The sequence below is a fragment of the Vanacampus margaritifer genome, chromosome 8, assembly GCF_051991255.1.
Source record: "Vanacampus margaritifer isolate UIUO_Vmar chromosome 8, RoL_Vmar_1.0, whole genome shotgun sequence".
Lineage (NCBI taxonomy): Eukaryota > Metazoa > Chordata > Actinopteri > Syngnathiformes > Syngnathidae > Vanacampus > Vanacampus margaritifer.
In genome coordinates, this window is record NC_135439.1 from 12,431,924 (window position 1) to 12,459,729 (window position 27,806).

The 27,806-nt window shown below is 39.2% G+C and overlaps 1 protein-coding gene and 2 long non-coding RNA genes across 3 annotated transcripts; 1 reads left to right on the plus strand and 2 right to left on the minus strand.

Annotated features, from left to right (window-relative positions):
* The first annotated feature begins 138 nt into the window (after positions 1-138).
* gata2b (GATA binding protein 2b) lies at positions 139-7,997 on the plus strand. Its single transcript, XM_077573106.1, has 6 exons — positions 139-301; positions 384-825; positions 986-1,570; positions 2,526-2,671; positions 5,342-5,467; positions 7,166-7,997. The coding sequence occupies exons 2-6, from the start codon at positions 603-605 to the stop codon at positions 7,442-7,444; spliced, it is 1,359 nt and encodes a 452-aa protein (XP_077429232.1). The 5' UTR covers positions 139-301; positions 384-602; the 3' UTR covers positions 7,445-7,997.
* Positions 4,080-16,684, minus strand: LOC144056356 (uncharacterized). Its single transcript, XR_013295042.1, has 4 exons — positions 16,597-16,684; positions 15,993-16,098; positions 13,630-13,791; positions 4,080-5,185 (listed from the first exon to the last, which is right to left on the minus strand). It is a non-coding gene; the product is annotated as an uncharacterized LOC144056356 (long non-coding RNA).
* Positions 16,685-17,132: 448 nt separating this feature from the next.
* LOC144056885 (uncharacterized) lies at positions 17,133-26,624 on the minus strand. Its single transcript, XR_013295132.1, has 3 exons — positions 26,482-26,624; positions 25,835-25,966; positions 17,133-17,804 (listed from the first exon to the last, which is right to left on the minus strand). It is a non-coding gene; the product is annotated as an uncharacterized LOC144056885 (long non-coding RNA).
* Between the last annotated feature and the right edge of the window lie 1,182 nt (positions 26,625-27,806).

Consider the following 27,806-nt stretch of genomic DNA (forward strand, 5'->3'; position numbering starts at 1 on the left):
TCAGGCACACAATCGGAGATAATCTAAAATACCTTGAAGAGTATCCTGTCCGGAAGCCCCGCCTCCTCTCTTCTACCCTGGCCTCTCATTGGCCGAAAGAAAGCCTTTCCTGGTGACTCCGCCCACAGCTTGACAATGGTGGCTGCTTGCTGTCAGGCAGGCAGGCGCAGTTACGTGTTGCTTCAAGTCCCAGTGGACGGACAGAGTCTTCTCTTGACAAACACTCGGACGCAAGCAGCACAACCGCACACGGACGCAGCACCTGAAGGACGCCGAGGATAAAAGTACAAAGTTACTCCATGTGAGTACACTTCAAAGGCGAATGCTGCTCATGCAGTGTTTTTATTTATTTATTTTGTAATATTTGCATTTGCTCACTGCAGGTTTGGACTCCATGTGCAAGAGAGGAGTTGAATTCAATTCGGACGACAGCAAACATTAGTGCTTCAGTGCAAATGGCCATCGTGAAGATCTCTTGAAGGAGAACGCTGCAAAAAGGACACTTTTTTTTTCCACATCCGTGCGTTTTTTCCCATCCTTGGATATATTTGGCTATCCATAAAAAAAATAGAATCAGCTAACTCCAGCGAAGCAAGCAGAAGATGGATGTGGCGGCTGATCAGCCCCGCTGGATGCACCCCCACGCCGTGCTGAACGGCCAGCACCCGGACTCGCACCATCCCAGCCTGGGCCACAACTACATGGAGCCTTCGACCCAACTGCTGCCCCCGGACGAGGTGGATGTCTTCTTTAACCACCTGGACTCTCAGGGGAACCCGTACTACCACAACCCTGCCAGGGCCAGAGTGTACAGCCAAGCGCACGGTAGGTTTCAAATGTAAAATGTGATGCCGTAAAAAACATTGCGAAAGTAATTTCCTCTTCGCATATGAATATTTTTAATAGTGTAATAAATTCCCACGTTAACATTTTAACGTAATTCTTCCTCGTTGGCCTGTTGTCACCTCCGCTTTCCCCCTCGCAGCTCGCCTGTCGGGGACACAGGTGTGCCGGCCTCATCTCATCCACAGCCCGGGGATCTCCTGGCTGGACGGTAGCAAAGCGGCTCTGTCGGCCCACCATCACCACAACGCGTGGGCCGTGAGCCCGTTCAGCAAGCCCAGCCTGCACCACCCGGGCTCGGCGTCCCCCGGAGGCCTGTCGGCGGTCTACCCGTGCAGCGGCACGTCCAACACGGCGTCCGCCACTTCGCTCACGCCGCCGTCCCACTCCAGCCCGCAACTGTACACTTTTCCCCCGACGCCCCCGAAGGACGTCTCGCCGGACCCGGGGACCGCCTCGCCGAGAATGGACGAGAAGGAATGTATTAAATACCACGTTTCGTTTTCGGAGGGGATGAAGATGGAGGGTTCGAGCCCGATGAGAAGCAGCCTGGCCCCCATGGGTGCTCAGAGCGCCTCCACCCACCATCCCATCCCGACGTATCCCACCTACTCGCTGCCTGCGGCTCACGAGTACGGCGGCAGTCTGTTTCACCCCGGCAGCCTCCTCGGGGCTTCCAGCGGCTTCAGCACCATGAAGAGCAAAGGCAAAACTCGGTCATGCACCGGTGAGTTCTCTGGAAATAACGGGCGCTGGATTTGGACGACAAAAAAAATATAGATACAAATATAAAATTGAACAATTGTGTGGAAAACAACGTGAAATCACGCTGTGGTGGAAAATGTGAATTTAGTATGTAAATAAGAAATTTGACATATTTTCTATTGAGTGTTTAGTAAAGAATATAGTGTTTGTTAAACCGTTTAATAAGATTATTAAATTATGTTTTTAAAACAAACTAAAAAAAACCTTAATGAAACACATTTGTTGATAAGCAAAATTAAAGCCAAAAAGCATTGTTGTTATTTTAGCTCTATTATTTATTATTGCTAACACTCCCCCCCAAAAAAATCAATTTGTAACAGTCAGATGCTAGCCTAATTTATTAATTTGAACGACTCTTGATTTTAAATGCTGCCAGTCTTTGGCAGTGAAATTAATGTGTCAGTTCCTAAATTAGAACAGTCTTCTCTGGGAAAAAAAAGAAAGAAAATAAATGGTTATCAAGCATAAGACTGCACTCATAGCTGAACACAGTGACAATAATCCTCTTTTGTTAACCGTGACTCTGTAATTACTTCTGAGCTGGCTTCAAGCCCAACAGCATCCGAGATCTGGTCACGTCCCAAAATCAAAAATATTTAGCCTTAAATGAGACTATGTTCCCATAACACCATCATACAGTAATATCGTTTCTGGTTATTAAATTTATAATAGATTTAGCACTTTTTTAAAAATGTAATTTCTTCAATCATTTGTATTTATTGTTTATAATTATTCTTAAAACATGATGGCAAAAAAAAAGCAGAGTATACTAATGACTTCTTAATTTGTCCCATTGCTCCATAATCAGCACACATAATCTTTACATTTGAGTTTTAGCTTCATGTTAGGGTAAAAGATGAACAAAAATCCCCTACACACATGAATCTCAAATGATGGTATGACTGTGTTTCCTTCAGAGGGCCGGGAGTGCGTGAACTGCGGCGCCACAGCCACGCCATTGTGGAGACGGGACAGCACCGGACACTACCTGTGCAACGCCTGCGGGCTGTACCACAAGATGAACGGCCAGAACCGACCACTCATCAAGCCCAAACGCAGACTGGTGAGTCCCCCGCTCGTGTTTGTGTTGCGGGGCTAGTAAATACGAGCGTTGGCTTGAGTGGGGGAGGGAGAAGACAATTCCAGGAAAGTTATATTTTTCCAAAGAGTTTCCAGGAATTGTGTCTGGACTTCACCTCTTGCTCCTCCAGCTCGAGATGTCAGCCGAGCGGGACCTCGCTGCTTGTTTCTGCTATCATTATTGCTGCTACTTCTGATACTGTCGCTGATAGCGCCCCTCACCACGACCACGCGGGGAGACGCTTTTTAATATGACATCATGATCTAATCTTTTTAATATGACATCATGATCTAATTTTGCTGGGGGGGTTTTGAGAAGACTCATGTGGAGGGTTCGGGCAGCTTTGGACAAGGAAACATAGTGGAAAAGAAAGATATATGTTAAAAGAAAGAAGTTTAGAAGAAAAGGAGCCAATATAAGAAACCAGTGTGGTATGTGTCCCACTTAAATCAAATGTTCAAAATATACATATTGGTATAGTGTATTAACGTTTGTGTTGTTTTTTTCAATCCAGAACAGTATATTTACAAAGCACAGTTCAGTTGTATTTAACTTTTAAATGTATATTTGAATTTAATCTTTTAGAACGTGTCTTCAATATTTATTTGTGTATTTAAAAAAATATATATATTTATTTTTTCCTTTTATTTAAGTGCAGTGTTAAAACCTTTGCCTCATACTTGGAGAGTTAAGTATTTTTTAGGTGGTGCTTCATTGTGGATACATTATAAAATGCAGATGGATAAAGAAGCAAGGTATCATAATTGAAAATCTATAGCATGAAAAAAAAAAATCTAGTTAAACAGGGTGATATTAGTTAACCTATGGGAATTAAGTATGTTTATTGACCTGAATTGATCAACATTGTGTGGCTGTGCATGTCGACCTTATCTTAAATATATTCCACATGTTTGTGATTGATGCAAAATATATGATTTCAACACGTTCTATCAATAATAGCGTATAGGGCCATATTTCAGGCCCGGTTTCCGTATGGCTTAGCAGTGACTCTTGTGTTCGGTGGCAGCAGCCTTTCAGTTGTTTCCTATCCGGATATCTGACCGGTCCAGATAAAGCGGCGGGCCCACCGTCTGTTTCCTCCCTCGACCTCCTAAATAGACTCAGACCTCATTTTTCAAGTGGTCAAGCACCCGTGGAGCAAAAAAGCACAGTTTCAAACTAGTTGGGAAGATTAGGAAAGTTGCGCAACACAAATGAGCGTCGTTGCAGCGTTTTTCAAAATGTTTACTTCCCTGATACATTCTGCACGTTGAACTGAATGGCATATTTATAATTTATGCTGACTTTTAACTGACTTTTAACAAGAAAAGCTCATTTGTTATCAATTAGGAGTATTTTTTTTATTATTTCTGAAAAACAAATTGGCACCAATAGCAAATATTTCCTTACAAATCTTAGTTGCAGCTTACTTGTTGTGAAAATGTTTGTGTTTTTCCAGCGCAGTGGGAATAAGATTAATATCTTGAACAAAACTACCATGACCTCATCCAAGGCAAAACAATCCTAATTTGGATGGATACGTTTACACCGCCTTCTCCGTATTTCTGAATCTTGTCATTACGATTTTGCACGATGCCCTGCAAAGTCACACTCTAAAAATAGTTGGGTCAAAAACAACCCAAATTGGGTCAAAAAGGGACCGACCCGACTGCTTGGGCAAATCTTTTAGACCCGAATGACACACTAAACAACCCCCCAAAAATAGTTTATTTTTTATTTTTGGGGGTTATCAAAATGTATAACTGACAAAACAGCCGCAAAAATTGGGTATTGAGTTCTTTTTTTGACCCAACTTTTTGGTTTACGTGCATAACCCAAAAATCTGACTTGGGTTGTTTTGTTGGTTATTCATTTGACCCAACTTTTGGGTTTAAATAAGTAACCCAAAACGTTGGGTCAGTCCCCCTCAAAATGGGTTGCTTTGTTGGTTATTCATTTGACCCAACTTTTGGGTTTAAATAAGTAACCCAAAACATGGGGTCGGTCCCCCCCAAAATGGGTTGTTTTATTGGTTATTCATTTGGCCCAACTTTTTTTGTATAAATAAATAAACCAAAAATGTTGGGTTGGTCCTTTTTTGACCCAATTTGAGTTATTTTTTATCCAATTGCTTTTAGAGTGCAGAAGCATTTGATCATTATCATTGTCTTGACAAAACAGCCCCAAAAATTGGTTATTGGGTTATTTATTTGACCCAATTTTTGGGTTTACGTGCATAACCCAAAAAACGGAATTGTAAAAAACAAGTTGGGCTGATTTGTGGGTTATTCATTTGACCCAACTTTTTTTGTTTAAATAAATAAACCAAAAATGTTGGGTTGGTCCCTTTTTGACCAAATTTGGGTTATTTTGATCCAACTGTTTTTAGAGTGCAGAAACAATTAATCATCACCATTATCTCGATCCATACCAAAACGCAGTTGGTTCTTGCCGCACTTTCACACGTTCCATGGACATCAGTGATGCAGTTTAATCCTGCAAAGAAACATAAATAAGGGATGAAATTGTAACAGCGTATATGGAGGCAACATTATCCTCACAAAATGTTATTATGTTTAAATGAAAAGATCCCACGCTGTTGAATGACTCTTAGTGAGTATTAGCAGCGGTCTAACTAATGTCTCTTTGCAGTCGGCAGCCAGACGAGCAGGCACCTGTTGCGCTAACTGTCAGACCACCACCACAACGCTCTGGCGGCGCAACGCTAATGGAGATCCCGTGTGCAACGCCTGCGGCCTCTATTACAAGCTGCATAATGTAAGTCTCCCAGTGCTGATCGGCAGGTTGGGCCCGCACAAAGCCGACAGGGTCCAGTAGTCGGGAAGTGAGCGGGGCAGGTTTCACTGATTGTTGAGGCAGCGAGGGGAGAGTGAGAGTTGTTTGACCCGCTCACACACTGCTTGGACTTGAGGCCACTCGGTCTCTTTGTGCTTTATTGTTTCCATGGTTATTCCTCCGAGAGTCACAATGGTGCGACCGCTATTGAGTGAAACCACAAGGCCGGGATCGATATGAATAGCATTAAGATGGGCGACGTCTAAATTCACATCAGCTACTCGGGGTGCATATTATCAAGGGATGAGCGAGGTGATGTTTGTTAAAAAGTAACATTTGGCCTGCCGCATACCGAGCGTTGCGGCTAAACACGACTTAAGTGGTCAATCATGGGGTGGGGGGGAAATAGTTGCAGACGCACACCCGCGCACCAGGCGATTGGCCCTCACAAATTAACAAACTAGCTGCGACAGGAAAACGGTGTGATCAGAAAACAATTGCATTTTTGGTTATTAAGAATCCGATTTCCCTGGTTAGTCATGGAGGTTGTTTAATATCCTGCAAACAAACATACAAATTAAGGGATGGAATTAGGGCTGCAACTAACCATTATTTTAATAATCGATTAACAATCTGTCCATTATATTAAAGATTAAGCATTGAGTTTTGTAGAATATAATTTATGTTCTATCTTGATTTAACACAAAGATAATCATTCTCTTTTCATAGATATAACAGAAATCTGAGAGTATTACTGCAGAGAGGGTAACATTTCAAGAATTTGGACAATTTTAATCTAAAAATGGTATCCAAACAATTCCTGGATTATCAAAGGTAATTATCGGAATGGCTTTTGTTATAAAAAGGTACGGTGCATTTTGATGACACAGACTCTCCACGCTTCACTTTTTAGCCACAGGGACAATGAGATTATAAACATGGTTAAGGACTACTGTAAAAGACAATTTACTGTATTGATGTGGCTTTAAGGTGGCGAGCTGTATACCGAAAGATTGGCTTTGTTTTGTGCTTTGAAAGCTCGTGCGATATGACGTGGCATTTTTTTAATTAGCCGTTACATCTGCCAATGACATCACAGATTGCAAGGATCGGGGTTGGCATTTTCCTTAACACAATGTTCAGTCCAAATGCTTTTATCAAACTGAAATGCTGTTTATTACACTGTTTTGGTGCTGCTGTTTTGGCTACCAATGGCTAGGTCATTATTGGTAAAATTGGTGTGTGAAATATATTGTCTACAAATAATAATAAAAAATAACCCAAATATGAGTCAATACTTGGGTCAATTTGACCCAACTTTGAGTCAAGAAATGGATCTTTCAGTGTAAAACAACTCATAAATATTGGTCAGATCCTTTACTTGGGTAAAAAAAGAAAAGAAAAAAGATTCATTTTGTATAAAACAACCCAGTAAGTTGGGTCAAATTGACCCATAAAGTGGATTAGTCCTTTTTTTATTATTATCCATAATTGGGTTACTTTTGACCCAACTGTTTTTAGAGTGTATAAAGTACCCTTTAAATGATAGAAAAGGGGAGGTATTTAATTTTGTGGACACACCCATCATGTCTCAATCTAAAATAAATTTTAATCCTGCTTTAAGAGAGTCTTAAAATATAATTTCTTGCATTCTAACCTCAGAACTGTAACTCCTCACAGGTGAACCGACCCCTGACCATGAAAAAAGAGGGAATACAGACACGAAACAGGAAAATGTCCAGCAAGTCCAAAAAGATCAAGCGGTGCAACGAGAGTTACGAGGAGTTTACCAAGAGTCTTCATGACAAGAACTCGACCTTCGGCTCCCTGGCAGGTCACATGTCCATGGGCCACTTGCCGCCCTTCAGCCACGCCGGACACATGCTGCCCACTCCCACCCCCATCCACCCGTCCTTCGGCCACCCGCACCACTCCAACATGGTGACGGCCATGGGCTGAGGTGGGCCACGGTGGACGACGCTACGGAAAGACATTTGAGGGTCTTCTGATTGATTATGCAAATAGAGTGTTGGACTAAATGAGGCTAATCTATAGGTACCTAATTCTTCTACTTCCTGTCGGCCCAGTACAGACACACACATTAAATACACACAATAATACAACTTAACATTGCTTCGAATTTGGACAGATGGACAACAGGACTGCATTGTGGTTCAGTTGGTGTTTATAGGAACTGTGAATATTGTATAGAAGATGGCGATGAACCAATCTCCTTCATTACATTAAATAAAAATATGCTGGAATTGTTTTTTTGTCATCACCGGAAAAAAAAAAAAGCAAGCAAACAAAAAAGCTTTATGATTTATAATTTGACACTGTTAATTGTAATTGTAATTATTATTATTATTATTGCTATTCAAATAATTTATTTTCACTGCTTTGTTCCTTGATTATATTATGTTGTTCCAGTTACGACTATATTTTTAGCTAAAGCGCTTTCTTCTGACTTGGTCATCATTTATACTCATATGAAATAAAGATATCAACTTCAGGCGTATCTGCTCCTTCTATCTGCCACTTAAGACTTCATAGTTACATTCTTTACATTTGAGATAAGATGACTGTATCAAGCCAAGCAATCTATAGGTCCTTAATCTATATTATTACTTCATCCATGAATCATAAGCCTGCATCAAAGACACCACAAAAACCTAAAATACCCGGTTAACAACCACACTGTATCCCAATGGACATCCTCCAACTTTTAATTATTGTGCATTCTTACCAAAACCCTTCAACAAAATAATCATAATAAGGTCAGCAAAAATGAGCCGTTAAATGTCACCATTAACAAAAATAAATAAATATGCTAAATTGGATAAATCATCATTTTTGGCTTATATAGATATTTCATTTCAAGTTATGATACAAGCACACATGATCATGTGATCATGATCCAAATAAAGCTGAAACTTTTTTTTTGTATTTGGCGCATAAAAAAAAATACAACAAACCAAAATATTCATACTTTTTTTTACGATGCTAGTTTGAAACGCCGGGATTATCTCCATTAAGTAAAAATAAATAAAAACCAAAAACTTAAAATGAATAAATAAATAAATAAAATACTGGATAAAAATATAATCGGTATTCATCTGGACCCATTTTAAATCCTTTTTAGGATTAGGTGCATCATTCTTCTGCTCATGCTGTACTGTGTTGTAGACAATTAAGTTTAAATTCTGGCAGTGGTAAATTAATTATGTCACAATAAAAATAAGGGCAAAAAGCTGAAAATCTCTTACGCCATAGTATCATAAAAAAAAAAAAAATAGAAGCACAAAAAAACGAGACAAATGTACTAAACATGCAAGCCCTATTGGGATGCCTGCATGATGACACGGGTCAACCCAAGTGCAGCACACGGTCGCCCCTCAAGATTTCCCCGACCTTTAACCCTGGAAGCACTTATTCCGTCTTTTTTCTGGGCCCTCCCGCCTTGCTCTTGGAATTATTCATAGACACTTTTAAAATGTCACGTCCTCCCCGAGAACAGGACAAAGCAAAACATGGAGGCAGTTCCCATAAAGATTAGGAAAGAATGAAAAGAGTAACGTTGGGACTGGGTGGCCGTTGTAAATCCGCTCATAAGCAAACGACATACTTCCAACGTGCAACTTTGTACACACATCCTCCCTCTTCATTCCATTTGTTTTTCTAGCTAACTCAATTATTGGACTCCAAGACAAAGACAGAAGTGAGTTTAGAGGAGTGAACTAGCACAAGAGTGATGAAATGATAACAGATGAAAAGAGGGGGGGGACATTTTTTACAGCGTGAAAGACTTCATATGACAAAGCTACTAAATAACATACAGGCAATGACTCAACAGATTTTTTTTCTGGGACTTTGGAAAGAAGAGCTTCAGGACAGAATGGGCACACGTAAGTCCTGAATCTGAAGACAATGTCCAGGATAGACCAAAGCTCTAGAAATCTTCAGAACACAAAGCAGAGAAACATGAAGTCACAAATTTCACGACAATGTCCAAGACAGGCCAAAGCTCCAGAAAGAAACAGAGCTCAAGTTTTCAACGTTACATGAGGTTATTCTCTTTGTAGTTATAAAAAGACATTTTTAGAGCTGTCAAAATTAATCGACAAGTAATCAACTATCGAGTACTAATCAAGTAATCGTTTGGAGCCATATTTTAACTAAAAATGGTCCAAAACCTCTGATTTCAGCATAGCAATATTAATTGTTTACTGGTTTCTGTAGTCCCTTATGAAAAAAGAGTGATTATCTTATGTCTGTACTTTGAAAAAAAATGACTGAACCGGAACACAGTTCAACACCAACCCCCCCCCAGCCCTTTAAAAAAATAAAATCACTATACGAATACAAAGTATGAATAAAACACCAATAAGTAGTTATTAAACAATCACTGGGGAGGGGGCTTTTGTAATACACTTATACGCAAAATCAAAATGATTCACATTAGTCGATTAATCGATTGAATAATCGATAGATTAATCGATTCTAAAAATAGTGACATCATTAGACATTTTTATACTTCACTGACTTTCGACCTGATTTTGGAACTGATGTTGTACCCACTTGTGCTCAATTTTGACTGTTTGATGACTGCACACAATGTGTGATGATGCTAATCTGCAAATAAAGTGAAGCACCCGAAAAACAAAAACGTCCTACCTATTCATTGCGCAATGAGACAGCTGCATCCAGTTTAGAGCCTTTCAGCGTTTCCTAACTTCCTAGTGTCAAGTTTATGTTACACTTCGGTCCGGTAAAACAATAGCCAAGTGCGTAATACCGATCTTGTCAACTATGGTTCGGAGTCGGACAAACGTGCACGGCATCTTTATCGTGACCTTGGAGATGCTAATTGATAGCAGAATCAGATCCATCTGATGTGAGCGGACTAGCTAAAGAGAGAGATGAAAAGTGACTCGTCTCCATCATCTCAGTCGGTGTATTTTCCTGCTACAGCTCGTTATCTTGGCGAATTAGAAGTGAGTATATGCCCCCGGAAGAGGAAGAGGGAGTAGTCAGAAACAATTACTAAATGATGAGCAAATGACTCTTGATTTCGAGACTGTCCGTATCTCTTCCGTAATTATGGTCCAATGGCAACTACTGTATGTCGGACAGCAGACTCAAAAGCACCACGGAAGGTAACGGCACAAATTGGGGCGAGTTTCAGTGACATTTGGGTGTCATGTGCAAAGGTTAAGTCTTTGCTTGAGATCTGAATACAGTAATACCAAAACATACAACAAAGGGCGAGAGAAAGAAAAGCCGTTTGAAGCGTGTCCCGCAGGAAGAATGACTACTCAGAACTTTAGACAGTGACATACTCTACTCACATGAGAGTGAATAAAGAAATGTGAAGGTGTTGCCAGCCACTACCGGACTTGCCTCTGTACATGAAAGTGGAGTGACAGAAGAAGTTGACATGGCACATTCCCACTGGAAAGTGGGACACTCTCCAAGCGCCACAAGCACTGACAGTCCCTTTCAGACTGCTTTTCTTCACCTGTCTGGGGCAGACAAATTCATCCCTCTTGTCTCGGAACAATCCCTTCTTTTCTCCTGCCGCTTGCACTGCTGACAGGAGGGAGGGAGGGAGGGAGGGAGGGAGGGAGGGTCGCCAAAGTCCTGTGTGTGCGTGAGCCCCTGGGACTGGGCGTCTTGGCCCACTATCTTATAACACTGTTGACAAAAAAAATAAAAAATAAAATAAAGAGAGAAGCCCAAGGCTCAGCCCTGAGGAAATCTGAGCGGGGGGGGGTTGATGTCGTGCCGTGGGGTCCATCGAGGAGTATTTTTTATGACACGATGAAGCAGCAGACTTCAGTTTCTATTTATCTACTTTCCATTTGTCAAATGTTGCAAATGGGACCAAAGACAGGTACCCAACACAAATATATACAGCACCCATACGTTGACATTCATTTTCTTCTACCATTAGTAATTTTTTCATAGATTTTTAGACAAATTTCTGCCTTTTTAAAAAAAAAAAATTAAAATTTTATGCCTCACTTCTTCCTTTTTTGGGACATTTTATGACAATTTTTTTCTGCCTTTTTTGCTAGCAATTTTCTGACATTTTTGGCAAATTTGTGGACATTTAATGGTCATTTTCGGGATTTCTTCTTTTGGTTTTGGGCATTTTATAGTTACTTTTCAAACGTTTTCTTTTCTGCTTTTTAAAAAAAATAGTTTTTCTGACTTTTTTCAATTTAGAAGTACACTGTAATTTTTGTTGTTTATTCTTTTTTTTAATTTTTTTTTAAATGTTTTCTCTAATGCCTTTAAAAAGTATATATTTTTTGACTTTTTCAATTTTGAAGTATATTTCACTGTAATTTGGGGGATTTATTCTTTCATTCTTTTGTATTTTTTAAAATGTTTTCTTTTATTCCTTTTTAAAAATATATATTTTTTCAGACTTTTTTATTCTACTTTACCGTCACTTTTTTGTGTACTTTTTTAGGTAACTTAAAACTTTTTTATCTACTTTTCGTCTCTTTTTCTGACAACTTAAACTCCGACAATTTTTGAATATTTAATTCTTTAGTTTCATATAAACCATTAATTGATTTAAAGAATATTTTTCTAAAAAATACAAATAAAAATGTAAAACAATATATTAACTCATTCACTGCCACTATAGATGTCAAAAATTCATTTGAACTCTTTCTATTAGTTTTATACTTTTGTTAATAAGAGTATGACCCCCCCCCCAAATTTGTTATTGTTCATTTAGCGCAGATATAAAATTTGTGATTAATCGTGAATTAATTACTGAAGTCATGTGATTAATTATAATTAAAAAAATAATAATCGGCTTGCGATTTAAAAAGAAAAGATCATTAAAAAATTGGGGGGTCAGGCAAATAATTTTTTTAAAAATTGTAATTAATCGCATGACTTCACTAGCTAACTCACGATTAATCACAAATTTTATATCTGTTCTAAACGTACAATAAAAAAAATCTAGGTTTTCACACTCTTGGGGGGAAAATGCTTAACTAATAGAAATAGTTCAAATGAATTTTTGACGTCAAGAACCGTCAATGGCAGTGAATGAGTGAATATATTTATTTCAATTATTATTATTATTATTTTTATTTATTTTTTGCGAGATAGAGATCCAAAGGGAGCCACAGTTTTGCGGGCAAAACAAAGCAAAAGCAACAACCAAGCAACATCTCTTAAATTGAAAGCACGCAAGTTAGGACACTTGTAAGTCAAGGCAACCACATTGGTAGAAATCAAAAAGGGTGGAGCTAGTAACCGATTGGTTGACAGAATCGACACTTTCAATGACTGCAACAAACAGAAGCGCGTCTTCAGCAGACAGCCACATGCCGAGAAGAAAGAACGCTAAATGCTGAAAATCCTCCATTGTTGTCCTTTGTTTAGCGTGTTGCAGTCTTTGTTAAACTGTCAGGTTAATGTTGTGTCGCTCTAGTATGATGACGTCGTGATATAATATCATAATGCTAAACCTCCTCATGGTGAGCTGAAGTGAACTGCACAACTTGGTGGAATTATGGCTAGAAGAGGCTGTTAAAAAAAAAAAGCATAAGCAACAAGCAGACATGTGGAGGTTTCAATAAGTGATGCGGTTGGCTGAAAATCAACGACAATGTAGAGTTAATCATGCAAATATATATTGCGACACTGAACTGGTAAAAGCGTAGTATGTCAAACATGCACATTTGCATACAAATCCATGATTTTAGATGGCAAATATGGAGCTGTGACATCCTGAGCTGACAACTGCATAACTTATCAGCTTTTCATTTCCTCTCCCTTTTATTGCTCTCTTTCTTTGGATATACCGTTTATAATTTGCGTGTCCCTGCAACCCCTCCATATCTCTGACATAGCTCCATTTTTTTTTTATACATCAGGCGTTTTGCATGCAGAATCATGAAATCCTAATCAGCGTTTTATGACATTTGATCATAAAGGGAACACAAGCCGCCTCATATTGCGTTGAATGAAGATGATACAATAACTTTCACACACGTAGGTGGGGCCAGGGGCCGACTGATGGAAACGGGGCCAAAGGAAACTGGAGATGTGGACGAGAGCGCTGTGAGGAGGAAAGAGTGGCAATAAAAGAAAAGACGGACACGGATCCTTCTCACCTGGAACCTCTACTGCTGCTGTAAATAACCCACTGGAAGCTCCTCCCACTTCATCCGTCCACATCTTTCATTTCAGTGCCATTGTTGCGCTGACCAACGAGCAACAAAACCCTGTTGTATTGTCCTCTTTACGGCGGCAATCGGAGGAGGATGTTTTGTCACCTGCAGCAGAGAGCCTAATTGGTTCAGACACAAATCACGGTAGGGATTCACAGCTGCTCCGAGTCAAAGAGCCACCATACAAGGCCAGTTTTCTAAACATGATGACCCCATTACATAAATACCTGAGCTCGTCAATAATTTTTTCAATTATTTTTTGTTGCATCCGGCCTTCCAAATATTTTTTTAGAGGTGTCAGCCGATTAATTTTTTTTAATCGTAATTAATCGCATGACTTTAATAGTTAACTCACGATTAATTACAAATTTTATATCTGTTCTAAATGTACCATAAAATGTAAAAAAAATGTCTCTGTAAGTTTTCATACTCTTGTTACTATAAAATTTGGGGAAAAAAGTAAAACTAATAGAAATATAGCTGAATCTTTTAGTCATTGATACAGTAATTTCATAATAATTCATAAAATTGAGTTAAAATTAAAAAGATGTACAGTACTGTAAAAAAACAAGTTTGATATTGAGTTGTGTTGAAGTCATTTTGCTGCCACTAGATGGCATAATTGCATTTGTAAGACGGTGACCGTTCAGTGCATTTTTCTTTTCATATTAAGAGCTATCTAATCTTTAACATGAAGTAACTTGTGAAATTCTGCACATTTTTAAAATTGTAAAACACAACTTGACCCCAATCTCCACAAATATATGCATTAATATTACATTCTTACTGCTAAATTTTGAGTTTTTGGGTGTTTGCTGTGTTGCAACTGAAATTCCCCCAGCACAGGCTTTCCAAGTAAGGGGCGGTTGATTAATTGCACGTAAATTTTTTTTAGTGGCGTTAATTAACTTAAAATTAACACACTAATTTTGACACCCCTATTTTATTTATTTATACCTTTCTTCCTATTATGTTCATTTAACTACCGTATATGACAGATTTCAGTCACTCAGCTTGTAATCAAGAATGAAAAGATATCCCACCTATCTCCTCTAAACTTGATCTTTTGTGTAACACACATGATCAAAGTGCTCGTTTACACCCTCACAGTGTCCTTTTTATTGTTATTTCAGAAAAATACTTCCTTCCATGAACCTTTGCCGTGAGCCACATACGGAGACAATGCTGCCGCATAGTGAAGACGCAGCCATGCAATCATTGTGGATTGAGTGACACCTTTTGTGCTCTTGAAACCTCGTACTCATCTTTTATGCATTGCTCTATTGAGAAATGACTACTGTACACAAACCTACTTTTGAAACGATGCTGAATGTTGATTGGTCGATGAAAAATTGTTACTAAAAGCTCATTTTATTTTTTTATAGATAATTGGCATTCCACACTAAGGTCTCCAAATTAAGATATAAAAGAATGACTTAAAACTTGCATTTGGGAATACAGACGCTCCCCACCTTACGAACGAGTTACGTTCCGGACGATCGTTCGTAAGGTGAATTTGTTCGTAAGTTGCTTCAGTGCTATATTTTGTATTATAATTTATGTTTAAAGCCTATATAAGTATATTGAAGGTTTATATAAGTATGTTTAAGGCTTGTACAAGTAACCTGCATTGGTTTGTACTGAAAAAAACTTTTAATAAAATGGAGAGAATACGTACAGTACTGTACTACGTATGTTAGAGAGAGAGAGAGAGAGACACACACAGTATGTACATGTACGTAATAAGATAAATAAAATGAAGTTTAACTTACTTTTGGAAGATGTACTCGATGCTTAAGGAGATGATGGAGGAGGAGGAAGAGGAGGATTTTATATCATGAGAGATTCTTCGTCGTCGCTGGAATCGGCTTCAAAAGTTATTTCCTGCTTCATGGGGACCGGCGTTTCTTCCTCCTCCTCCTCGACACGTTGCTGAGCCTCCAATGAGCTCTCACAGCGCCAAGCGTCGGTATTAGCGGCGGAAAGAAGCACTACGCGCAATACAAAATCTAACTTACAGCATCTCTTTCCGAACATTTTTCGACATGCTGTACGCGCAGAAATGTTCGTATGTACCGTTGTTCGTAACTCGAATGTTCGTAAGTAGGGGAGCGTCTGTACTTAATTACTATTATATTTACATTGTGGACAAATATATCTTTTGGCGCTGTGTATCTTCTGGAAAAACAGCAAAACAACAACAGATCGCTGCATCTATAATCATGCTGATCTGATCTGACACTGTGAGCAGGGACGCACACAAACTGTACTGTAGATTATATCAGAGACAGAAACACTTACTGTACCTAGGCGATACTCCACGTGTGAGAGTGGATTCCGTAAAAATTCTGCGACAGGAAGTCAAGTTGGAGTCAGCCCACACAACTCCAAGGATGCAGACATGCTGGAGGCCTCCATTGCGGGAGAGAGGGGAAAAGAAGCGGAAGTCAGCTTCAGACTGCTTGCTTGACCTTATGTACTCTATTGAATTAAAGATTCTAAAACTAATATGACAATAGCAGGATGGTGATAGCTCATTATTTTAATGTGTTTTACAGTCATTAATTGTTCTTTGTTTTTATATGTCTGTTTTTTACTTTATGTACAGCACTTTGTACGCATGCACTATGGTTGTTCTTAAAGTGAAACAAAAAAGCTGAGTTTAGTTAAAGAAACATGTTTAAAAGAAGAAGAAGTTTTTTATTAGCATGTCCACTCTAATGAAACAAACATTAATATAAAACATTTCAAAGTCTGAGTAAGACCCAACAGGTTAGCATAAAAAGGCTACCTCTACTGATGGCTAAAAAGCTACATATTTAATAGACAACAGCCTTAAAAGTGAGCAACAAGCCAACAACCAAATGATCCAATGCCCCCACAGTCATTTACACTAAAAATTAGACTTACCTTTATCTTCGAATCAGCCATCCAACAGCTATCTTGCTAAGTAGTGCTAAGTAGTCTCCTACCAAAGTGCTACCAAACTTGGAATGAGTAGATTCTGTCATTTGATTGGCCAAACGAGATGTCAATCATTTAAACCGGCTCAATTATACAGCCCGAAGGTTGGTAAAAACATATGTACTGTATATTAACATAAAAAAAAGAAAGACCCTTTTCGAAAGGGGGTTAAACAAACAAAAAAACTTACTACACAAAAATCTATTTTTACAACACACAATAAATAAACTACAGAAAATGTGCAACACAACAAGCCATTCGCAACATTTTCACATTCAATGTTTTAAAAGCTGTTTTTGGCTGAAGTGAAGAGGAGATGTGGGACACACCTTTAAAAAAAAGACTAGTGAGAAATTCTGGAAAGATAATAAAAGTGTGATTTAATGTTTGATTAAATGTTGACAGTAAATCATTTGTAAGGTGAAAAAGACAACAACAACAAAAGCAGGGGAAACAGCTTGAGGAATTATATTTAGAAATGAATGGCAACAACAAAAGTTAAAATAAGTAGGTTTATTTACTTGTATCTGATCAAATTTCAAATGGCAGATATGGAGATCAAATCTGCCCTATAATAGGTCAAACGGGGGTCACCAGGAAGCCCCAACTGACCACATTAGTAGCCTGTGGACCAGTTCTTAAAATAACTCACAAGTGAAAGGGCTTTTTCAAAGAATATTGGAAAAAGGTCATTTGAAAATGTAAACACTTGTATAGATATTTTTTTGGTGTGTGTGTGTGTAAAGTGTTATTACTCATATTCATCTGTCCCCTAACCTTGTTAAATCTGAAAAATCATGATCAGTGTTTCACAATTTAAAGTAATTTCCAGGAATTTGTTAATACAACTTTTCTTAACTTGCATCACATGTAGGTGCAGCACGTAGTGAAATGTTCATATATATACATTTTTTATTTTCCATCATATTTCAACAAATTGAATCTTTGTACCACATTTACATACTCTAACCCAACAGGCTGGTGGTCTCCATCTTTGTACAAGAAGGTGAGGATGACAGTTGACTGAATTTACAGCAAAACAAACTCCGTTCAAGGCCATCTCATCCTTCTCCTCACTCAGCTAATCCTTTAGCGACAAAGCAGCTCGAGTCAGCAGACAGCAGCGGGTCCTTCTAGGATGACAGTAGCGAGACCTGAGGATGATTACAAGTTAATTTCTATGAAAGGTCAAAGATCACAAAGCGCTCCTAAGATGGCGCCGAGTTGATTTTGGGTGAGAGGTGCGGTACATCCTGTACTGGCCTGGAATTAGTGACGCTCACGTCGATGATTTTATTTAGTTGTGTTTCCTTGCACAAATGTGTGCGACTTGTGTGTGTACGTGTTGTTCAGATTAATGCTCCATTGTGAATAATGGTGGTGGTGATAGAGGAGGGGGCAGAGGGGGGGGGGGCATCAGGGGATCATGTGACAAGAGTCAGACTGAACCCGGCGCCTACACGCTTCTCAGGGGTCACGTCGGGGTCGTCATGTGGTTAATGTGCCCACTGCCTCGCGCACACCAACCGTATACAGTAGATCAGACCACAACGTCCACACAATTCATTTTCACGTGATCACAGGTCCATAACGTGGACTTTACATCGCAATTATTACATACCAACAACACATCATTTGATGCAATTAATTATCATCGCGCCCCCTCATGCGCTCTCCTTGCCGGGTAACCTGAGAGTTCCACGTTCCGTCTTCTGCCATTAATGACATCAACACAGTTTGGACAAGGAGACGTCGGGGACGTGATGAACCAATGGGACGGAAGCAGCGTTATGAGAGGCCTCATGAAGACATGAGAGGAGGAAGTCGAGCTAGCTCAGGTTTCAGTGTTTTCATGCTTCATCCCCATTACAGTAATGTGCCGGGCCCACTTAACAGGAGCATAAAAGGCCTGTGAAACGCACAATAAACAGCATTACACGATGAATGAGAGTATAAGAGGCAGACTGTTAAATGTACTGACCCAAACTACTCCCGGCGCCTTTCTACACACACAGCCCCGTGCGTCGCCTAACTTCATTAGCCATTCCTCTTAGCGAGCGCAGCCAATTGAAACCTAATTACCACACCGGAGTCAAATTAAAAGCTTTTGCTCGCAATGACTGCAATCCATCTCGTGACAAAAAGTGTTAGAGCCTCCACTTTGCACGGGAACATCTTCATCGACGCTTCCTTTCAAACGCTCCAGCAGCTGCTTTCAGACTAACGGCATAATATACCAATCGCACCTTTGAGACGTACAATAGCAAAGGAATAACCAGACATTATTTGTTTCAATGTCACCTTTGGGGTGAAAGGTCACTGTTTTTCCATAGACTAGAAGTAAAAGCTAACAGGTGACCTTACTTTAAGTGCGTGTCATTTTGTAACTTTTGATTGACACCGTCGGAGAATGTTTATTATTGTAGTTTTGGTTTATAGTGCATCATAATGAGAGTTGTCATAACATTGTAGATAGGATCTAGTATGAAAATGATATACTTCAAGACGGGATTATTTAAACAGAAAAAAAAAATGTTAGAAATAAATATGCACTATTCTAAAATAAATGTTAGATATAAAACATACTAATAAGAATTATGGGAGAAATGTATGTTTTTGTGTCAAAGGTGCAGTGGGGCTGGGCAACTTAACTCATTCACTCCCAGCCATTTTCACTGAAGCAACCCCCTTCGCTCCTGGCTGTTTTACTGGATTTTGACTAATTTTGCAAGGCCCACAGAATATTGTGTGCTATTGCTATAAAAACATGGAACCTACCAAAAGAAAGATGAGAGTTTCTTCTTTCGTAAGGAAAAAAAGCATATTTCTATCTGTTTCCTTTTTTCAGCAATTAGTATTAGAATATAGCTAAGTTTCATCATTATTCACAAATCTGTTTAAAGCAGTGGGGGGAGGAGCTTTTTGCAACATGGCCCTAGTTGAGCTCTTATACTCTGTTGCCACCTGCTGGCCATTTTTTTTTAATAACTACCATTGCTTCAAGCGTTCTACCATACCTTTGGGAGCATGGTAATATTTAAAATAGAACGTATTTATACGTTTTTGGGAGCAAATGAGTTAAATGATGGAAGGGGCCACAATTTTTCATCTGTGCTACTGGGGGGTCACAGTTTTTGACAAAAATGCCATTTTAACCCCTGGGCGTTATTTGACCATTTTTTTTATTTCAAAATAAAATAACGCCCAGGGGTTTTAAATATGGACCAAATATATACATACATGCGAAATGCATGCTGTTGATACAGTTCATTTTTCAAGGATTTCTCAATGCATGTATAAAGGATTCGCTATTTAATAACATAGGGTTTGAAACAAACAACAAAATAACCACACACTGTAATTTCTATTTCGATACAAAAGGCTCTCATTGCATAAAAATTACCATTCAGGAACGGCGCAAAACTGCTCAACAGCCAAGCAACATAAAGTGCAAGAACTCATTTTGTGTATATTTTCACAAAAATCAACTCACTCAAAATTTTTATAATATTGAGGTGGTGATATATTTGTCATTTACTATGTTTAGCATACGAAATCCACACCAAAAAAAAAAGGCCTCATCACGTTGCGATATCGGCAGTGTAACTAAGCCATGTCTGCCACCTAGTAGTGAATGGTGATATTGCAACTTAAAACTATGCAGTGGAACACTGCTATTAGTAGGGAATAGGGATCGGGCTGGCATGCAAATAGTGGAAATCTGTTATATACTTGACGCCCATTAGAATGCATTGGGGGAAACAAACTGATAAACCTTCAATATACATTTTCCACAGAAAATACAAGGGTTTACAATAGAAAAAAAATATTGGAAAAATGTTGGGGGGCGGAAATACTTAAAAATTTTCAATTTGTTAATTTTTTATAGCGGTTATCCTCATTAGGGATGAGGGTGAGCTGGAGCCCATCTCAATTTTTTTTTTTTTTACATGTGAGAAAATCTACACCTGTATTTAGATCCTTATGATAACTTAAGAGGTTCTTCCTCTATGCAGGTACTGTTGTGTTGTTATTATTTTGTTTATTTATTTTTGCATAATCCTACTAACTGACTATTTGCTATATCGACACCTTAAAATAATCGGCTGAGGTTTTTTTTTTCAGATTTTTCAGGACACAAAAAAATTCCATTTGCATCATGAGGAGACGTTTTGCAGAAACTAACAAATGACTTTTATTTAATTCCAATGGCAAAAATAAAAGTGGGCCTGATGTGAATGAGAGTTAAAGTTTCTAACTGGTGGCATTACAATGTCAGTAATACAGTTTTAGCCACACATATACACAGAATAGACACACAAACTACTGTTATTCCTAGAAATGATTATGTCCAAAGAATCTAGGTCCATTATGGAAAACAAAGCCTTACTGTATGTGTTATTCTCCATGTTCTCTTCCCCTGTAATTGCTCTTAGTAATTAATAATGGCAGGTATCCGTTACATATCAGATGTTTGGGCCAGCGTATAATCCAATGATGTCTTCCTTTAAGAGATAATGGATGCCAGGCAAGCAAGGTTATCGCGATGGTGGGACACACAAGAGATTGTAAATCACATATTCTCCTTTTTTTTTTGGTGTCCTTTACGTTGGAATTTCATCCAGGAAATGGAGATCGGCAAACTATGCTGGGAACAAAACTAACCTCTTTAGACTATATTCCAATGTACGTCAAAGATGGTCAATGTAAAAGCGGTTTATGACGAGATTCCATCAGTTTGAGCAGATTGATTATCAATAACCCTCCGCCGTGAAAAGCTAGCAATGCTCATACATGTTAAGTGAACTCTCCCCTTCGGATTGGGAACGCCGTGCCCTTTAGGAAATGGTTATCGCATGGAGGGCAAAGTGCTCTTCATTTGAAAGTCTTTATCACCAGTGAGTCTTAGCCAAATACGTTTGGATTGACAATTGATCAGTGCTGCTCAGTCTGCGGGTACTAATAGCATTAATGTCCTGCTGGCTGCATCACTGTCTTTCTATGCTAATCCATTTAGCCATAATGAAACAGACCCAGAGGGACAGCGCGGGACCTTTGCAAAACAAATTATTTCATTACACTTTGTGCAAGGTGAGACGTCTTTAGAAATGAGTCGCATTTTATTGTATTTATTATTTTGCGTTCTAATGAGCATCAGCTCAATGACCAGGCCAAGGTTCAATATATTTGCAGATTGTGTGTGGTAATCAAACAGTTAAAAAGTATAAATGAACAACATGTTATATAGCAAACTCAATTTCTTTTTTTATCTTTTCTTAGAGCTCAGTATTGTTCATTCGATTTGACATCATCATTGCTCTCCTTTTTTAAAAAATAAATAAATTAAAAAAAATTTTTTTTTTCTCATTTTTTTTCTTTCTCTTTTTTATTTTTATTTTAAATATATATACATACACACACATATATATATATATATATATATATATATATATATTTTATTTATTTTTTGTATGTGGGTGAGCATGTGCATGTGCATGTGCGTGCGTGCGTGTGCGTGCGTGTGTATTCATCAGTTCACCTAAAGCCCATTAAAAAAAAAATCCCATACTAATAATATAATATAATAATAAATTGCCAAATGCAGAAACATCAATGTAAGTTATCACGATGTAGTGGCTCTCGCTAACAGAAACTCAAACTCAATTTCTTCTGTCTGCTGTACACAAACAGCGGCGGGTTGTGGCCGTTTTATGCAACACCGTAGTTAGTTTGTCATTTGAGTGCTTGCGCCACGCTTTGTCATGCCAACAAAGCTGCTGGTCTACGATGGCTCATTTTACAGCGGGCTGCTTGTTAGACCGAGTACGCACATGGAAACGTATAGGAAAGATATAAGGAGGGATTGGATCCTTGTAGGTAAGAGACGGGATTAGTCATGTCACCGCTCTGTTTTCAGATGTAAATAATGCTAATTCACTTTCATTTGCAAAATTTGTACTGTACATTTTTATTTTATTTATTTTTTAATAAGTGCAACTCGAACATTTTTCTTGGGCACAAGATATCAAAGCAGGAACGCAAATACAGTGTAAACAACAAAAGCAGAAGTGGTCATCCTTAAAAAATATAAACAGTAGTTTACGGACCATTAGGTGCACCGTACTATTAGGTGCAATATCAATCAAACACCAATCTATAAAAAAAAAAAAAAAATGTTATGCACCGGGTTGTAAGCCACATAAATTGTGTGGTATGATTGTTAGATTTAGTGCAGAGGTGTCAAACTCATATTAAGTCAGGGGCCACATGGGGCAAAATATTTTACCAAGAGGGCCCGACCGGTAAAATCATAGTATACTGTATAACTTAAAAACAATTGGAGTCCGTTATACACAGATTTGCAGGCCAGCCCAAAAATAGCGGGGCTCAACTGTAAATACATTGTTCCATAAAAAAAAAAAAAAACACACACACACACAAATGCATATGTAACGCAGCAACACTCAGCCCATATCAGTTCTGGGCATGTTATAGCTACCTGTTTTGCATATATATCGTTCCCAGAATGCATTGTGTGGCACAGTTAATGAAGTTATAGGACATTAATCCATGTCATATGTGTCTTGTGTTACCAGTAGCTGAATTTGAGTTATATTCAACATGTTTATGTTTGATTTATGTTGATCTTGTTTTTTTTCCCCAACAAAACGTAACTTTAGGTCGCGTGTAAAAATAATGGCATCTAAGTCAATTCTCTGTACAAGTTGCATTGCTCATCTGAGGATTGCTTGTGAAATTACAAATTTGTATGTTTTGATTTTGTCCGTCTGATTAATTGGTCCGACCCCTTTGTGGGCATAATCCGGCCCGCGGGGAGTATATGTTTGACACCCCTGATTTAGCGCTATTATGCTAGGTAGAGACCGGACACAAATATCGGGTAGCGCCGCATCTCGCTTGCTTCTGTTTGCCGTGTAACTACATGAAAGTTGCTTCGAGCGGAGGAGGGAATCCTTCAACAGATGAAAACAAAAGTTGAAGCATTTGAAGGAATTTCAATTAAACACGACGAACTGAAAAGCCGACATGGCTGACTGCATTACAAGGCGCACAGTTGATTTTTTATTTGGAAAATTAAAGAGTGCCCCTAGGTGTGAAAAATACCATGAATATTTTCAGACTTGTAGTAGGTGTGACCGCTTCATTACTCAGTTAAGATTCACTATCCATTGTGCCCCTAGTTGTAGCATCTTAGAAAAAAAAATCCCTAATCAACACTTTTTTGCCTGCTTAAAAGTGTGTCCATGTGTTCAGTTCCCATGTGAAGTGCCATCAAGGCTATCCATTAAAGTGTTGGTGCGTGGACGCCTGTCAGACGCGTGTGCGTACGGGAAGCAAATCATGCAAACGCTTTATTAACATAACATCACATCCATCGCTTATCTGCTTTTCTTCTTTTGAAAACATCAGATAACAGGATATTTGATATCACGCTATATTGGAAACTGTTTCTCGCTTTGCATCAACTAAATTTAGCTCCAGCTTATCCTAAACTTGCATTTACAAGATTTTCTGCATTATTATTACATTTACTTTTGACTGATAATGAATCACTCGGGGAATTTTGATATTAAATTAAATAGGTGCCTATTTGATTAAGAATGTTTACGCTAGAAAATGATTGTAGTTCATTACAAGACATGAAACCGGTGATTACCTTCACTGTTTATATATTCTCTATTTTTATATTTAACTACAACAAAGGACTTTTCAAAGTAAGTCAAGATCACAGTGAGGTTTTTGTGTACCGGTACCTTACAACGTATCAAGAAAGGAGTAAGGAGTTCCACTCCTATTGGCCCAGAGAAAATTAAATTGGGTCTTTTTAAAGATCAATTTATACAACATTGAGAAGACTTTTATCATTCCTGCCAGGTTATCAGATCTCTTTAAAACCACCAAGTATATTTTTTCAATGGATTAGTTTCCCAATAAATGACACTTTGGCTACTAACATTAAAAAATATTTACAAGCGCTTCTTTCCTCCAATTCATATATCAGAGTGTAGTGGGAAACCTCCCCTGAGGCACATCCAACAGAGGTGAGCGTCAGAGCCAACTTGCCAGCGGCGAGCTGCCACCCATGATGGCCGCTGCTCAAATGTTTTTCTCTTCCTCACGCTTCCGTCTTGGTCGCTTTAGGCGGCCTCACCAGCGGCCAGGTCAGAGCGCTGGTCCATTTTCCTCCCCCGCAACTCCTCCTGTCACTCCCTGCTTTCTCCCTCCACCACTATCCACCTCCACCAAATCACACCAAGAACGAGACGAGCCCCAGACAATTAAAGTGCTGGTTCTTTTTTTTTTTTTTTTTTTAAGGGGGAATTGTCAAGCAAACCTAAAGGACAATTCCCAAGAAAGTAATTACTGTGAACCGATTAAAAAAAAAAATAGTTTCATCCAGTAATTGGGTAGGAGATATCACATGGTTGTGCCGCCTTATAATCAGGAATGTGGCGTTCAAGTTAATAAATATGATTCATTTTCCTATTAAGTGCTGCCAAAGAGTGGATTATGCATAAGCAACTCACCAGTGTACTAATGAAGTGGACATTCAGTTTTATTTTACCAAAAATTTTCCTAATGTGGTGGACATTTTCACTTAAGGGTGCACTCACTTTTGTTGTCAGGGGATTAGCTATAAAATATCAATAAAGTCACAATATCTGCAGAAATGTAATTTTTCCTCTTCCAATCTGTTCAGTGTTTCATTTGACAGATGAAATCATTATGAATCATTACAATTGTTTACAAAGTCACATTTATGCAAATCCCTACCTACGAGCCTTTGACTTAAAAAAAAAAAAAAAAAAAAAGACGACCTGTAATTCTCTCACAGGAAAAGTCACCGCTGCAAGGCTTCACTTCCACTGGGATGAGTTGAGCTTAGTTTTTAACAATGTGGGTTAAACCGCACACAATCTGGAACAAATCCTCGGCGCACAGACACACACACACACACACACTCCCACGCGCGCGCACACACTTAACACTTGGCCTCTAGCTGGGCGAGCGCTACCACACACTGAGAGTCACATGAAACGAGAGAAGGATATAAAGAGGAGACGGAGGGAGAAGTGCTGTGACATTCAATCAGGCTCGGGATTATCTGCCAAAGATCATGCTTGTCTTTCTGTTTTCCTCCCGCAGCTGACGGCCTCGTTACCTTTTTCTACATCGTAAATGATTCGCACCGCTGCCGAAGCTTCTTCGTCTTGTCCCGTTGTCTCATTGTCATTTGTCCGGAGACATCGCCGCTGTGCCACAGAGAAGTAACAAGTCGTCAATATAAATGAACCTACGGAGGAGGGAGAAAGCAATTACAATCTGTCCCTTAATCCCCAGCAGTTTCAAAAAAGTCTTAAGATTTAGCTTGTCTTTGCTCAACTTGTGTGTGTGTGTGTGTGTGTGTGTGGGAGAGCGCTAATCGGGATATAGCGAACGGGGATCACGTCTACCTTTCAAAGATCGGGATAACACGTTTAATTAATCCAATCACAGGCGCTTGAATCTCCATTCAGAGAGAACGGAATCATTGAAAAGCCCTGTTTCTTTTCTTCTTCTTTTTTAGAAAAAAAAAAAAGGGGGGACAAAACAAGAAGAGAGGGATGAAGGGTGCCGAGCGGGTGTCAAGAGGAAAGTGACGTGATGGAAGAAGAAGAAGCAGCGAAGGGCAGGTGTTGGCCCTGGATTATTCCCCACCTTCAAGCAGAGGAATTAGACATAGCGGTGGGCGAGGGAGGCTGATAGTTTTAACAGAATGGAGTCCAGATAAGGAGCAGAGCGGGCCCGGTGGAGGGAGAAGTTAATTACCTGAGCAGAGGGCATGCAGCGAGAGGTGATTGGAATGAGGGATGGGGAGATATCTCACATGGCTTCTCCTCTACAGTACAGCCCTGGATGCATACAGAAATAGACATTTAATGGAGGTTTGTTGGTCCTCCCAACACCACTGAGCACCTTGGAATATTAAACAGGAATCAAGAGACAAACGCACTCCCACGGAGCTTCACAAGGAAGGTGTGAGGCATGAGGCATACTGTGCAGGAATAATGACAAATACGTGCAGGTTATGTTTTGGAAACATTCAGCAGACACAACATTAGGTACACCTGCTCATTCATGCTTTACCGTCAACAATCCTTTTTTGTGTGTGTAAGAACGTAGATGTTAACAGAAAACCCCACCTGACCTGGTAAAAAAAAATAGAAATAGAAAAAAAAATTTGGAGGCAAAATGCTGTTTATATCTATGCATGATTGTATGCGCTTTGGGAGAACAGTTGTAAGCTAATAGCAGTGAGTGCTCGAATAGTACTGTTAGCTTACGGTACAATCATGCCAGCTTCAGGTGGAAATAATGCCTATGGACACATTTAACTTTTTTTTGATAAAAGGATCTGTACTTTACCTTAAACACTTAAATGTCCATCGAGCAGTATTTCTCTATCACAGTTATTAATTTAGTCGCACACCTGTGCGTAACTGAATGTCTCATGAATCTGGCATGTTCTTAACGGTTAGCTTGCTTAGCCAAGCTAACTTGAAAAATAGAGCTGATATATTATCAAGGCTGTGAGCTCATCTTGTTGCCAAGTGACCCGCCACAGTTTGGCTTTCAACAGGCTAAGTTAGCTAAGGGTCGAGTTAGCTATAGCCTTTAGCTTAGCGAATGGCCGCCATCACTAGCTGGCTGTGTTATGCCAGCTAACAACTTTGTCCTTTTAGTGTTTTTTGTGGGAAACCGGTTGCCGGCTGGGCTTGAGAATAATCCTCAGAGGTGTTCGAGCTGCTTGTGGGAGTCCTGAATACGCTTGCCCAAGGACACGGCGAGTTGACGGCTGGAGGTGATGAGGTCCCGGTGCACGGCGCACTAAACTGCATTCGTGAAGGTCGAGAGGGAGCTCACGGTGAGCTTTTCAGATCTCCCAAGAAGTTATCTGTTACATGTTAACTTTGAGTACAAGCAGAGAACTTTTGCTACGCATACTGTAATAGAAGCAAGACAAATATAAGAATAAAAGTTTATGTTGGGAAGATGTCACAAATTTGTCTAATAGGTGTGTGCATTCAATCAGCCTAAAAAACATGTTTTTGGAATGTGGAAGTAAGCTGGAGCAGAAAAGTCACACGAGTCTG

What these genes read in the sequence shown, in the direction of transcription:
- gata2b (XM_077573106.1), top strand. Translation starts at nt 603, where the DNA reads ATGGATGTGGCGGCTGATCAGCCCCGCTGGATGCACCCCCACGCCGTG. An exon ending in CAAAACTCGGTCATGCACCG is followed by an intron (nt 1,571 to 2,525) that starts GTGAGTTCTCTG and finishes TGTTTCCTTCAG; the next exon opens with AGGGCCGGGAGTGCGTGAAC. An exon ending in TCAAGCCCAAACGCAGACTG is followed by an intron (nt 2,672 to 5,341) that starts GTGAGTCCCCCG and finishes GTCTCTTTGCAG; the next exon opens with TCGGCAGCCAGACGAGCAGG.